General features: G+C 42.5%; 2 protein-coding genes across 2 annotated transcripts; both read right to left on the bottom strand.

Moving 5' to 3' along the window:
• Positions 1 to 1,719: 1,719 nt before the first annotated feature.
• Positions 1,720 to 4,865, bottom strand: LOC142938193 (C-C chemokine receptor type 2-like). The gene is made up of 3 exons (XM_076081444.1): positions 4,730 to 4,865; positions 4,351 to 4,523; positions 1,720 to 2,702 (listed from the first exon to the last, which is right to left on the bottom strand). The coding sequence occupies exons 1-3, from the start codon at positions 4,863 to 4,865 to the stop codon at positions 1,986 to 1,988; spliced, it is 1,026 nt and encodes a 341-aa protein (XP_075937559.1). The 3' UTR covers positions 1,720 to 1,985.
• A 5,891-nt stretch (positions 4,866 to 10,756) lies between these two features.
• On the bottom strand, positions 10,757 to 13,615 carry LOC142938173 (C-C chemokine receptor type 1-like). Its single transcript, XM_076081417.1, has 3 exons — positions 13,477 to 13,615; positions 13,102 to 13,274; positions 10,757 to 11,695 (listed from the first exon to the last, which is right to left on the bottom strand). Exons 1-3 carry the CDS (start codon positions 13,613 to 13,615, stop codon positions 10,979 to 10,981), a joined length of 1,029 nt encoding a protein of 342 aa, XP_075937532.1. The 3' UTR covers positions 10,757 to 10,978.
• Positions 13,616 to 14,358: the final 743 nt, after the last annotated feature.

The raw sequence follows: 14,358 nt of genomic DNA, 5'->3' as shown, positions 1-14,358 counted from the left end.
AATCTTAAAGTCTTTTTTTGTTTGGCAAACAAAAACCCAATCAACCCGAACATTTCAGCACATGTAGAACACGCGTAATTCTGCAGCTTATGAAGTGTTTTGTGGTGTATCTTTCTATAATCAATGGGTGTGTAAAGTTGTCTGAAGAGTCATAACATTGACCAGTAGCCACAGCGGGGGGAAAAGACATCAGGTTGATTTAACAAACATGTCGACGGTTAAGGTAGTTTTACTTCTTTCAATCTGTCTCTTTAATTGTGAGGAAGTGGACCCGTAGCAAGACACGCATAGGGTGGTGGAATGCCCTGAGGCTGCACATGATATGAATCCAAACACTTAAAACCATCCAAATACAGGAAATGTAACTCTTGTTGAGGTCCTTTTTAAAGTGGCAGTCAATGTAATCACTGTGTCTTTTCAAGCCATCGGCTGAATAAATTACTTGAATTGTATTGTGTATAAACCCCAACTGAACCTCTTGTAATAGCTGGACCAATAATGACCCCATGTCTAGAATGAGTTAAGTTAGGGTCAGTGTTAATCAATTCATTGTTGAGCTTGCTATCCAATAACAATTGTACAGATATGGCACAGAAAGCATGTGCATATAAAAAAAAAAATTACCTGCGGGTGCCGTTAACACGATAGCTGATGGTGGTGTTTATTCTGGATTACAAGATGCTGAGGTGGACGACCAGATCAAAGAAATTATCAGCTATGCATCCAAGCCGACTTTGTAATGTGCATGACAAATGACACTCTTCTCACACCTTCTCTCTTTGTGGTGCGCAAACCTCTTTTAAAAAGCACTCCCATCTCCCTACCCAAGCTTTAGGTGGGCTTGCAGGCCTGCACATGAGAGATGGTTATGGTTATTTACTTCCTGCAAGTGCTTTCGAAACGTTCATGAAAGAGCCTACAGTGTCTGCGGAAAAGCAGAACCACAAGTCCACATGTGCAAGCTTTTAAGAGATGCAATGCAACTCTGACCAGACGCACAGCTGGAGGCTTGCAGAGCTCTGCATGTTCGTGCTGTTATGCGTGGCAGAAGTGTTACTACAGATACGGCCGTCAATGCAGTCTAGACTGACAGTTATTTAAAAACAGCACAGAATAGGGAATATATTACTTTTTCTTTGTAAGGGAAAAGTTCTGACTAATATCTAATGCTCTAATTAAGATGTGACTATCGCATTTTACGGATCTTAAAATGGTTTATGCATCATTTTGAATTGTAGGCCCGGATGACTAAACACTGGCTTGTTAGTCAGGTGCGTTATGTGACTCAGGGATTCTGCTCTGCACACTTCTTGTCAAATACTTACAAGCTGCCAAGAATTCCTGCCTGAAATGGATGCATAGTGATGCAATGCTGTGTCAAGAAGTCACACCTGTGATATTTCTCACACACGCACATAGAACAACTGTTTAAACTCACAGATCAATAGTCTGAAAGGTTTTTTTTACCTATAAAAAGAAAGAAGCAACCGATTTTTATTTATTTTATCCATCCATCCATCCATCCATCCATCCATCCATTATCCAAACCGCTTATCCTGTTCAGGGTCGCGGGGCACTGGAGCCGATCCCAGCTGACATTGGGCGAAGGCAGGGTACACCCTGGACAGGTCGCCAGTTCATCCCACAGTCCAAAGACATGCAGCTTAGGTTATTTGGAGACTCGAAATTGCCCGTAGGTGTGAAATGCCAATGCAGAAATGCCAATGTTTATTTTATTTTACAAAAAAACAATATTGTTTTACAAGCTTCACATATATTTTAATTTACATGATTTGATGAATTGTTTCATAAAATTCTATAGACTTTCAAAATAAAAGATTCCCTTGTTTTTACTAGGAATAATCTGCGGACCATTTTATAGCTCTAAGCACCCGTCACACTGACAACACCACGCGCACAAACTACCTGTCTCACGACAGTCTAAACCCAGCTCACGTCTTTGGAGCGAGGTGAGTTTATCATTCTTAATAATCGGATTTCACAGGTGTGTTGGAAGTCTCTCTGTCTGTGGTGTCTCTGAGGCTGAAAGCCGTTCTGCTCTGGTGACTCCAGCAGGGGTATCTCGCCAGCACTTTGCCCAGTGACTTCCTAAACTTCTCCCCTACAAATGCATAGATGACTGGGTTTACACAGCAGTGAGATAGTGCAAGGATCTCGGCAACATGCACGGCGGAGTTGATTGTTTTTGAAGCCTCGCAGGTGTCCAGGATGTTCGGGAACAGCTGCAGTGTCTTTAGGAAAACTGTGACATTGTAGGGCACCCAGCACACCACAAACACACACACTATGGTGAATATCAGCTTCACAGCCCTGTCCTTTTTGGCGTTCCTGGACTTGGACAGCACAACAAGGATTTTCACATAGCAGAAAATCATGATGGGGAGGCACACGAAAAGGCCCACTGTGTTCTCACTGAAGTTTCGCAGTAACTTCCAAAAGCGCTGACTTTCGTCTGGGTACAGGGGTTGGCACACGGAGCTGTTGTTATCTTCGTCCATGTACAGAGAAGCAAATGTCACCCCAGGTAGTGCCATAACGACAGAAATAACCCAGATTGTGATGCTGGCTGTGATTCCATAGCGAAGTGTCCGGGCTCGCATGGCCGCAACGGCGTGGACGATGGCCAGGTAGCGGTCCACGCTCATTAGTGTCACAAACAAAGTCCCACTGTAGAAACTCAACTGTTCAGAGGAGCAGAGGGGGAAGCGAAATCAGAATCAGGCTTTGCTGGCCTCAATGAGGTTTTTTCGTACAGCTCACAGTGACGTTACACAGCAGTAGTTTTACACGTAACAAAAGCTGTCGTTAACATAAAATTGTTATCATACACAAATATATATATATATATATATATATATATATATATATATATATATATATAATATGCCCTGTCTCCTAAAAATGATGTTCCCCCAAAACTAAAATGCATTCTCAATTACATTTGAGTAGAAACGTATTTTCTCCCTGATTACGTTTGTGTTTGACGTATTACAAATACGTTTCTAATCAACATGTCTTTGCATTACTCTAGTCTTTATTATTGTTCTGTGATCTGCCTCGTCTCTACCCACGGCACCCACGAGTTGTTGCCCCGCCGGCCTGTTCCGAGGGCTGACGGACCTGACGACGGGGTGCCTCGCGGCGGGGGCCGGCTGGAGGCTGCACGTCCGGTGCCAACGGGTGAACCATAAAACCAAGTCCCGGACGTTCTGGAGGTATTGTGGCCGGGTGATCTGCCTCGTTGCTGCGGAGGACTGAGCTGAGCGGATCGGTTCAATATGATACAGTGGTGCCACGGTTCGTTACGGTTCGGTACATTTTCAATACAGGAAAAAAGCAGAAATGCCAAATCCTTGCTGGGGGCGTGTCTGAAGAACATGGCTCTTCATCTCCCCTTCAGTAGTGAGGTAATGTGTCGTTACAGTCAAGTAGCTTTGTGTAGTCCGTGACGTCTAGCCGTCCGTTGTCAGAGCCGCAGTGGGTGCTTCAGACGTTTGATTCTCTGTTTGGGCTTTTGTTTTCTTTTACAAAGCAGGAATTATGGTCTGGAGAAATGGGCTCTTGAAGGAGTAGCGTCACCGGGCTCAATAACATTAAGCATGTTCGTACAGCCTGCGTTTTCCACTACAGAGTAGGGTCTCATGTCCGTGGCTATACATATACCATATCGAATCACTTGGGAATAGCTACCTAAACGCTGCGGGGAGAGTTTGTAGCGCGTGTGCTGCTGTTGGTTTTCCTGGTAAGCTAGTTTAGCATAGCGTGCCTCTCCCAGAACAAACGTGCCTCACCAGAGTAGAATGGTTTTTTTCGTGGTGGGAGTGTCAGACAGCACATTGCCTGTTACGTCGGATGATTTGCCTTGTTGAGCACAGTGGCTCCACCGAGAGAACATTATATTTCACACAATTTAAGCTTCTGCATTTTCCAAATACAATAGTATTTTTCAAATGTATTCGGTTCGCAATGCGTACTGCACCGTACATTACATTACATTACATTACATTACAGTCATTTAGCAGACGCTTTTATCCAAAGCGACTTACAATTCAGAGTCTATCACATTTCTACACCGTAGGCACAGCTACGGGAGCAATTTTGGGGTTAAGTGTCTTGCTCAAGGACACATCGACATGCGACTTGCAGAGCCAGAGCCGGGGTTCGAACCACCGACCCTCTGATTGAAAGACGGCCCTGCTATCCACTTAGCTACAGTCGCTACAGTCGCCCACCGTAAGCCTCGTACCGAACGGTTCAATACAAACACGTGTATTGTTACAACCCTAAAATATATATTAAATTTTTTTTCTAAAGAAAATAAAGCCCCACCTGATAGGCTCCTGTCATCAGTTTGCATGACGCAAGTGTTGGGTAATTGTAGGTCCAGAGGGGCAGGGTTATAGCCATGATGAGGTCAGACAGGGCCAGGTTCAGGAGGCATATGTCCGTCATAGTCTTCAGCCTTATGTACCGGAGGAGAACCCAGAGTACCGTGGTGTTGCCTGTGAAATCAATTCAAATCATTGTTACTTTGTTACTTTAGGTTTCTTAAATGTTTCCTTTGAAAGCTGTAAAACAGAACTGTTGCACATATCTAATTGTTGCATGCATCATGTTTCAGCCTAAAATGCAAATTTATATTCAAATGTGGAAAGAGAGTGATACATGTTTCCTTTTCTCTGTTACATTCAGGTCTTTTTGAACATACCAAGCAGACTTAGACAAAACAGAATGTAGTACAGAACCACCAAGACCGTGGATCCAGGCAATTCTGGACCTCGATCCTCATCGCAGGTGTCATTGTAATCATACTCGAAGTAGAGCTCGTCCTCTGATATGTTCATAATGCTGTGTGAGGAGGAACAGAACACACACAGAGATTACTTTGAGTGAACACGTTATGAGATAAAAGGTATTAAATCTGACCCAGTACAAAACTGCACAAAGTACACAATAGCTAGAGTGACGCATAAAGTCGAAAACAATTGTGGTCTTTAATGTAAAGAGACAACAGAGGCATGGGTCGGCGTGACTAGGTGTCATCATACAATCAACAAAACATAACTAGTAATTCTTTTTACCAAAATTAACATCATTACAATTCCTCCAAGTAAAAAGTACATCATAGAAAGTATAAACAAGTTGTAATAACAATTATATTACACAAAGTTTCACATTCACTACAATTTAACCCCTTTTTTTACATTTGGGTGACAACCTTTTTTGTGTGTGTGCACCTACTATCCTAGTGAGTAAGTACCTATGCTCATAGGTTCATTTTCATTTACTTTATAGCAGGCATTGACTTGTGGTTGTACTGCTCTGCTCTTCAAATGAAACTTCCGAGTAGACTTGATGCAACATGCGTTTGAGTTCAAACCTAACTCAGTTCTGGGAAATGTATAATTTTACCGTGGCGGTCCTCCCAGACCTTCAATCCATCAACAAACTAAAACACAAAACAAGACTACCACCCAACAGTTTTAAACTTTCTTTGTCAGTAAATTTTGCTTTTCTCGCCAAAAGCCTAATCCTGTTGCTCACTTTCCTTTGGGTCTTTGCTCTCTGAACTCAGACTACTGTCTACCAGAAATAATAGATAACTAACAGAGGGTTTGGCAGAAAAATGTGACCATCTACAGTAGAACAATCTAAGGTCCAAATAAAACCAAATCTCTTCTTTCCCATGTGACGAGACTCCTTTCTGTCTTCAAGCCAATCCTTAAGATTGACCTCAATGTCCTCTCATTCATGAAGCCAAAGTGGCTGACTCATTCAAATGTAAAAGTAGTGCTACTTACAATGTCATCTATTGACTCCTGATTCTATTTTCTTCACTTCATTTGCTCTGAAGTGTTGCCTCCACTCACAGATCTTCAAGAAACAGAAATAGCATGTTTCCTCTTTATTATGAACATTTTGCACTGACGAAACCTTAAGAAAAGAAGAAGTAATTCACACGTGAATGTGAGGGAATTCAGAGATGTTCCTGAGTGAGTCATGCCTGAAAGGCATCTGTAACAAAGTTCAACTGCTGCCATTTCGAACCTAAAAAGAATTGTCCAAATCTAAAAGAAAGCCACAGCAATAATTATGATTGTGGCGTTGACTGTAGCTGATAACTTGACTTTTTCTGAATGTATGGTGTTAGGATGCCCGAGCGGCCATGGAGGAAAATGAGCAGACCAGGAGTCCGGACGAGGTTTCAGCTGAAGCTTCATTTATTTGGATATTCAAAGATTACACCAGTGTCTACTAGTCTCCACTCATTCACCCTACACAACAAAATTAGCTCCATGTTATACACCTGGTGACTCTAATTAGACCAGACAGACCATCTACAGGTAAGTATATAGATAATAATATAAGTACAATAAATAGTCACATGATTTCACCAACCCTAAAGATATCAATAATAATTTACCAATATTTACCATCCCTATAGATAGAGTAAATTATAAACAAATAATGAATCTAAATAAACAGAGCAACACATATCTACTTCACCCCTACCCGCTTCCTGTAGTTGGTACTTCCCGGAACTATCCATGGGTGCTCAAGCCCCTGGGTATGGCCAAATCCCAATGTCCCCCCTAAACCCTCAAACCCTGAACCCTCAAGGACTTACTGACTTCACCTGGTGAGTGGGTGAGTGTGAGAGACTGTGAGGGCTTGAGATGGTGTAAATAGGAATGGGACGGCACTTTGCTGCAACATATCACGTTACCATGAAAACGACAAGAAATATGATGTATAATTGTGTGTATTTATTTTATACTTTGTACTCCCTGATTTGAAAGTCTTCCTGGCTCTTTCCTCACAAGATGAGCGGTAACTTCATACATATAATCTATTTACTCGTTTTGTCAAAACAGCTTCAATGACAAAATCAAAAATTTGATGAATAAATAAATAAATATCTGATTTCATGTTAATTTAATAAGACAGGCTGAACACACGTGATCCGTCCTCTTTGTTTACCTTTTTTTTTTACGTCTCCATGCGTCCACTGTTTACCCCGTGTTAATTAGACAGTCTTACAATCTGGCCGGTTCAATCAGTCACTCATTGCCGTTGTCTATTTGTTTGTTGGCAGGGAGAACTAAAAGGAACATCTCTTTGTCCCAGCTGTGCACATGGCTCCCAGCATTCACAGTCCTACAATAAATAAATCCAATAACATTGTGTGTGTGTGTGTGTGTTTCCCTTGGTAACTTCATCACATCACATTTCAAATACTGTCTGCAGCATAGGTAACGGCGGTGCGTCGTTACACATGGTAACGTCAGAGGTACACGCAATCTTGTCAGCAACCAACACCAGTCTAGATGTGTCTATGAATATCACAAACGTCTTCCTACTCAGACCATAATCAAATTCATGTGATCTCTTTTAAACCACATCTCCCCATCAACACATATGGAACCACTAGCTTTGACAACCATGCCGACCCTCACTTCCTGTGTTTATTGTAAATGAGCACAAGTTGTGTTGTGGATTTGGTGACCCCAAAATAAACCACAATTTAGCATCATCATAGTTAGGTAGCCTTAGATAGGATAAGAGATGTAACACTTTATAATCTTCACTGGCTTACTAAACTACTACACCAAAATAAACACAACATGGACAAGAAAAGAGGAGCATTAAGCATAAAGCTGAAATATGTGAATAAATGTATGAAAATGAATGAAAAAGATTTTGTGCAACTAACCCCGGAAATGAAAGTAAAATAACTGAGACAAATATGTACTCAGAATGAAAACACAAGAAAGAATTCCAATTTGCAATATACAGTACAAATGTGAGGCATAAAACATGTGAAAAGTTACAGGCGTGTACGATGAGCCGAACTTTGTTCCATAAGGTGCTACATAACCCCGTGTTAGTTACTTTGTGGCTTTGATTCATCATCAGCCATTGAGTGAAAGAACTTTCACAAGGACAGTGTAAAAAAACAAAACAATTTATTGTTTAATACCATACGGCATGAACGTTTCTCTTCAACTTGCGTTTGAAACAACTCAGCAACGCTAAAACAAACTTTACGGTCGCAGGTCGTTACAAACAAAAGGTTCCTGGTTTACAGTCAAGTGCTCAGCAGAAAAAGGAGGGACATCGTATAACTTTTGAGAGAAATTCCCTGAGATCATAAAGTGATACTGATACTCATCAGATCGCACTTAATGGCACTACACATCTGACATGTTATTGTCAACACGGAATATTCCAGTGCAAACTTAAAATGCATGTAGCTTTTTAAGATGAGACAGTGCTGATGACTTAACACCGTCATAGGTGGAAAAAAAGAAGTGACAAAACAAAATCATTCAGCATGAACAGTGATAATATGGTCCCCAGTAATAACATGACCCAGATCAAACATGTCAACTCTGCAAGTCTGAAAATCTACTGAAGAATAATGTAATTTATGAGAATGTGTTCTCGAGAGAGAGAGAGAGACAGAGAGAACGAGAACAAAAGTCCCCAGCTTGAATCCGGCAGAGGATGTTGCAGTTGTATGCATCATAACCACTCGGCTACACCTACGAAGGTGCTAGGTGGTATCACCCCTGACAATGTCAGTGATGTCATTGGGGTTTTAAGTATTAAACAGACAAGGATTTGGTGTTTATGGGCAGTGACTCATTACCCAATTTTTTGAGAGTGCAATACTAAATCACTGTGAAAAAATGTAATTCCTGCTGATTTCAATGTGAAATGTACTTTTACAAAAATAGCTCCACTGTGGTTCTGACAGAAATCCTGGGTCTTTGACTCATGGGCGATGTTGAATACTTATAAAAATATAAAATGCGTTGAAAGAAGGAAGGAACTTTAACTTTCTGCATGTTCAGCAAGTTTCTAATCCCATGGCTTTACTTTCGAATTGGTTTCTATGAGGAAATGATGAACAACTTTATTTAACTGTGAATCGATTGAATGGGATGCTTAGTCAGTCTGCATTACAGCATATAGAGAATATTGATTTTTTTTAAATGACCTGGTTTTGTGAAATTCTAGTAGAAACATTGCAGAAAAACACACAAGGCAAAGCCTGATCGTGACATGGGGCTCAGGGGGACTGCACTCTAGAGGCCGGAGATCAGACGGGGAGCAGGTCTCTAACTCTCGGAGATGGGGCTCCGGGTAACAGGAGTCCATAGACTGGGGCTCAGGGGGATGGACTGATGACCCAGCGGGGTAAGGGGCTGGAGGTCGCTGCTGCTCGGAGGCTGCGGCGGTGGTCGCTGCCAGGTCATTCTGTCACGGGGCATGATGGAGGACTCAAACGCAGACCAGAAGTAGAGTGAAGTGGGATGTTAATGAACACTTACAAGAACACACAGGGAATCCAGGGACGAGACAAGAGACGAGGGGGCAAATCCAGCAGGACGAGGCAGGGCAGGCAGACGTGGGGAACCGGGAACAGGACAAAACAAACGGGCGGGTAGAACACAAACAATGACCTGGCAGCGAGTGACTGAGAGACAGGGGTTTATAAAGTGACTTGAACAGGTGATGAGAGTTGTGCTGATGAGGGAGTGCTTGATTACTGATCAAGGACAGGTGAAGGGAGTTGGACTGGTGCTGAGGGAGTGGCTGACAGGTAGAGTGAGGAGCTACAGAAAAACACACACAGACCACACAAGGCAAAGCCTGATCGTGACAATATGTAACGCTTCCAGCTTCACCGGGGAGCTTTTGCTCTGCAACGGGTTGCTACAGAAAGCCGATGCAGTTGTGAGAGAGGAGATATAATATTCATTTCACTTCTCTTAACGGTGTCTCCCCTTGATTGCATGCAACGAAATGGTCGGTATCTCTGAGTTCGGCTCTGGCTTGCTGACTGTTTTTTATTTTGGCAGCTGGTGACTGAATGAGGTTACTCAGACTTCTGGTGCTGACGTTGTTGACCGCTGTTCTAGTTGACACTGTTCCTCACTCTGCTTCAGCCAGCAGCGTGTTTACCATGCATATCAAAGAAATGATCAGCTATGCATCCAAGCCGATTATGTAATGTGCATGACAAATGAGACTCTTCTCACACCTTCTCTCTTTGTGGTGCGCAAACCTCTTTAAAAAAACACTCCCATCCCCCTACCCAAGCTTTAGGTGGGCTTGCAGGCCTGCATATGAGAGATGGTTATTTACTTCCTGCGAGTGCTTTCGAAACGTTCATGAAAGAGCCTAGTGTCTGCGGAAAAGCAGAACCACAAGTCCACATGTGCAAGCTTTTAAGAGATGCAATGCAACTCTGACCAGACGCACAGCTGGAGGCTTGCAGAGCTCTGCATGTTCGTGCTGTTATGCGTGGCAGAAGTGTTACTACAGATACGGCCATCAATGCAGTCTAGACTGACAGTTATTTCAAAACAGCACAGAATAGGGAACATATTACTTTTTCTTTGTAAGGGAAAAGTTCTGACTAATATCTAATGCTCTAATTAAGATGTGACTATCGCATTTTACGGATCTTAAAATGGTTTATGCATCATTTTGAATTGTAGGCCCGGATGACTAAACACTGGCTTGTTAGTCAGGTGCGTTATGTGACTCAGGGATTCTGCTCTGCACACTTCTTGTCAAATACTTACAAGCTGCCAAGAATTCCTGCCTGAAATGGATGCATAGTGATGCAATGCTGTGTCAAGAAGTCACACCTGTGATATTTCACACACACACACACACGCTAGAACAACTCAATAGTCAACTCAACTCAAAAGAAGCAACCGATTTTTATATCTTTTATTTTACAAAAAAAACAATATTGTTTTATAAGCTTCACATATATTTTAATTTACATGATTTGATGAATTGTTTTATAAAATTCTATACACTTTTTTCCTTACTAGGAATAATCTGAGGACCATTTTACAGCTCTAAGCACCCGCCACACCAACAACACCATGCGCACACACTGCGCCGTCTTTGTAGCAAGGTGAGTTTATCATGCTTAATAATCGGATTTCACAGGTGTGTTGGAAGTCTCTCTGTCTGTGGTGTCTCTGAGGCTGAAAGCCGTTCTGCTCTGGTGACTCCAGCAGGGGTATCTCGTCAGCACTTTGCCCAGTGACTTCCTAAACTTCTCCCCTACAAATGCATAGATGACTGGGTTTACACAGCAGTGAGATAGTGCAAGGATCTCGGCAACATGCACGGCGGAGTTGATTGTTTTTGAAGCCTCGCAGGTGTCCAGGATGTTCGGGAACAGCTGCAGTGTCTTTAGGAAAACTGTGACATTGTAGGGCACCCAGCACACCACAAACACACACACTATGGTGAATATCAGCTTCACAGCCCTGTCCTTTTTGGCGTTCCTGGACTTGCACAGCACAACAAGGATTTTCACATAGCAGAAAATCATGATGGGGAGGCACACGAAAAGGCCCACTGTGTTCTCACTGAAGTTTCGCAGTAACTTCCAAAAGCGCTGACTTTCGTCTGGGTACAGGGGTTGGCACACGGAGCTGTTGTCATCTTCCTCCATCTCCAGAGAAGCAAATGTCACCCCAGGTAGTGCCATAACGACAGAAATAACCCAGATTGTGATGCTGGCTGTGATTCCATAGCGAAGTGTCCGGGCTCGCATGGCCGCAACGGCGTGGACGATGGCCAGGTAGCGGTCCACGCTCATTAGTGTCACAAACAAAGTCCCACTGTAGAAACTCAACTGTTCAGAGGAGCAGAGGGGGAAGCGAAATCAGAATCAGGCTTTGCTGGCCTCAATGAGGTTTTTTCATACAGCTCACAGTGACGTTACACAGCAGCAGTTTTACACGTAACAAAAGCTGTCGTTAACATAAAATTGTTATCATATATATATATATATATATATATATATATATATATATATATATATATATATATATATATATATATATAATATGCCCTGTCTCCTAAAAATTATGTTCCCCCAAAACTAAAATGCATTCTCAATTACATTTGACTAGAAACGTATTTTCTCCCTGATTACGTTTGTGTTTGACGTATTACAAATACGTTTCTAATCAACATATCTTTGCATTACTCTAGTCTTTATTATTGTTCTGTGATCTGCCTCGTCTCTACCCACGGCACCCACGAGTTGTTGCCCCGCGGCCTGTTCTGAGGGCTGACGGACCTGACGACGGGGTGCCTCGCGGCGGGGGCCGGCTGGAGGCTGCACGTCCGGTGCCAACGGGTGAACCATAAAACCAAGTCCCGGACGTTCTGGAGGTATTGTGGCCGGGTGATCTGCCTCGTTGCTGGGGAGGACTGAGCTGAGCGGTTCGGTTCAATACGATACAGTGGTGCCACGGTTCGGTACGGTTCGGTACATTTTCAATACAGGAAAAAAGCAGAAATGCCAAATCCTTGCTGGGGGCGTGTCTGAAGAACATGGCTCTTCATCTCCCCTTCAGTAGTGAGGTAATGTGTCGTTACAGTCAAGTAGCTTTGTGTAGTCCGTGACGTCTAGCCGTCCGTTGTCAGAGCCGCAGTGGGTGCTTCAGACGTTTGATTCTCTGTTTGGGCTTTTGTTTTCTTTTACAAAGCAGGAATTATGGTCTGGAGAAATGGGCTCTTGAAGGAGTAGCGTCACCGGGCTCAATAACATTAAGCATGTTCGTACAGCCTGCGTTTTCCACTACAGAGTAGGGTCTCATGTCCGCGGCTATACATATACCATATCGAATCACTTGGGAATAGCTACCTAAACGCTGCGGGGAGAGTTTGTAGCGCGTGTGCTGCTGTTGGTTTTCCTGGTAAGCTAGTTTAGCATAGCGTGCCTCTCCCAGAACAAACGTGCCTCACCAGAGTAGAATGGTTTTTTTCGTGGTGGGCGTGTCAGACAGCACGTTGCCTGTTACGTCGGATGATTTGCCTTGTTGAGCACAGTGGCTCCACCGAGAGAACATTATATTTCACACAATTTAAGCTTCTGCATTTTCCAAATGCAATAGTATTTTTCAAACGTATTCGGTTCGCAATGCGTACTGCACCGTAAGCCTCGTACCGAACGGTTCAATACAAACACGTGTATTGTTACACCCCTAAAATATATATTTCATTTTTTTTCTAAAGAAAATAAAGCCCCACCTGATAGGCTCCTGTCATCAGTTTGCATGACGCAAGTGTTGGGTAATTGTAGGCCCAGAGGGGCAGGGTTATAGCCATGATGAGGTCAGACAGGGCCAGGTTCAGGAGGTATACGTCCGTCATAGTCTTCAGCCTTATGTACCGGAGGAGAACCCAGAGTACCATGGTGTTGCCTGTGAAATCAATTCAAATCATTAGTTGTTACTTTAGGTTTCTTAAATGTTTCCTTTGAAAGCTGTAAAACAGAACTGTTGCACATATCTAATTGTTGCATGCATCATGTTTCAGCCTAAAATGCAAATTTATATTCAAATGTGGAAAGAGAGTGATACATGTTTCCTTTTCTCTGTTACATTCAGGTCTTTTTGAACATACCAAGCAGACTTAGACAAAACAGAATGTAGAACAGAACCACCAAGACCGTGGATCCATCAGGCAATTCTGGACCTCGATCCTCATCGAAGGTGTCATTGTAATCATACTCCGAGTAGAGCTCGTACTCTGACATGTTCATAGTGCTGTGTGAGGAGGAACAGAACACACACAGTACTTTGAGTGAACACGTTATGAGATGAAAGGAAATAAATCCGACTAAAATAGCTAGAGTGATGCTTAAAGTCGCAAACAATTGTGGTCTTTAATGTAAAGAGACAACAGAGGCATGGGTCGGCGTGACTAGGTGTCATCATACAATCAACAAAACATAACTAGTAATTATTTTTACCAAAATTAACATCATTACAATTCCTCCAAGTAAAAAGTACATCATAGAAAGTATAAACAAGTTGTAATAACAATTATATTACACAAAGTTTCACATTCACTACAATTTAACCCCTTTTTTTTTTACATTTGGGTGACAACCTTTTTTGTGTGTGTGCACCTACTATCCTAGTGAGTAAGTACCTATGCTCATAGGTTCATTTTCATTTACTTTATAGCAGGCATTGACTTGTGGTTGTACTGCTCTGACCTTCAAATGAAACTTCCGAGTAGACTTGATGCAACATGCGTTAGTCAAACCTAACTCAGCTCTGGGTTGTTCTGGGAAATGTATAATTTTACCGTGGCGGTCCTCCCAGACCTTCAATCCATCAACAAACTAAAACACAAAACAAGACTACCACCCAACAGTTTTAAACTTTCTTTGTCAGTAAATTTTGCTTTTCTCGCCAAAAGCCTAATCCTGTTGCTCACTTTCCTTTGGGTCTTTGCTCTCTGAACTCAGACTACTGTCTACCAGAAATAATAGATAAC

Source organism: Anarhichas minor, unplaced genomic scaffold, assembly GCF_050575085.1.
Source record: "Anarhichas minor isolate MPS153535 unplaced genomic scaffold, ASM5057508v1 ptg000080l, whole genome shotgun sequence".
Classification (NCBI taxonomy): Eukaryota; Metazoa; Chordata; class Actinopteri; order Perciformes; family Anarhichadidae; genus Anarhichas; species Anarhichas minor.
Note: the sequence above shows the minus strand (reverse complement) of the source record. Positions and strands in the feature narration are given on the sequence as shown.

Excerpts from the sequence above, each read along its gene's own strand:
- LOC142938193 (XM_076081444.1), bottom strand. The coding sequence starts at position 4,865 with ATGAACATATCAGAGGACGAGCTCTACTTCGAGTATGATTACAATGAC. Across the intron at positions 4,524-4,729 it reads GTTTTGTCTAAGTCTGCTTG|GCAACACCACGGTACTCTGG; the intron begins GTATGTTCAAAA and ends TTGATTTCACAG. Across the intron at positions 2,703-4,350 it reads TGATGACAGGAGCCTATCAG|TTGAGTTTCTACAGTGGGAC; the intron begins GTGGGGCTTTAT and ends TCCTCTGAACAG.
- LOC142938173 (XM_076081417.1), bottom strand. The coding sequence starts at position 13,615 with ATGAACATGTCAGAGTACGAGCTCTACTCGGAGTATGATTACAATGAC. Across the intron at positions 13,275-13,476 it reads GTTTTGTCTAAGTCTGCTTG|GCAACACCATGGTACTCTGG; the intron begins GTATGTTCAAAA and ends TTGATTTCACAG. Across the intron at positions 11,696-13,101 it reads TGATGACAGGAGCCTATCAG|TTGAGTTTCTACAGTGGGAC; the intron begins GTGGGGCTTTAT and ends TCCTCTGAACAG.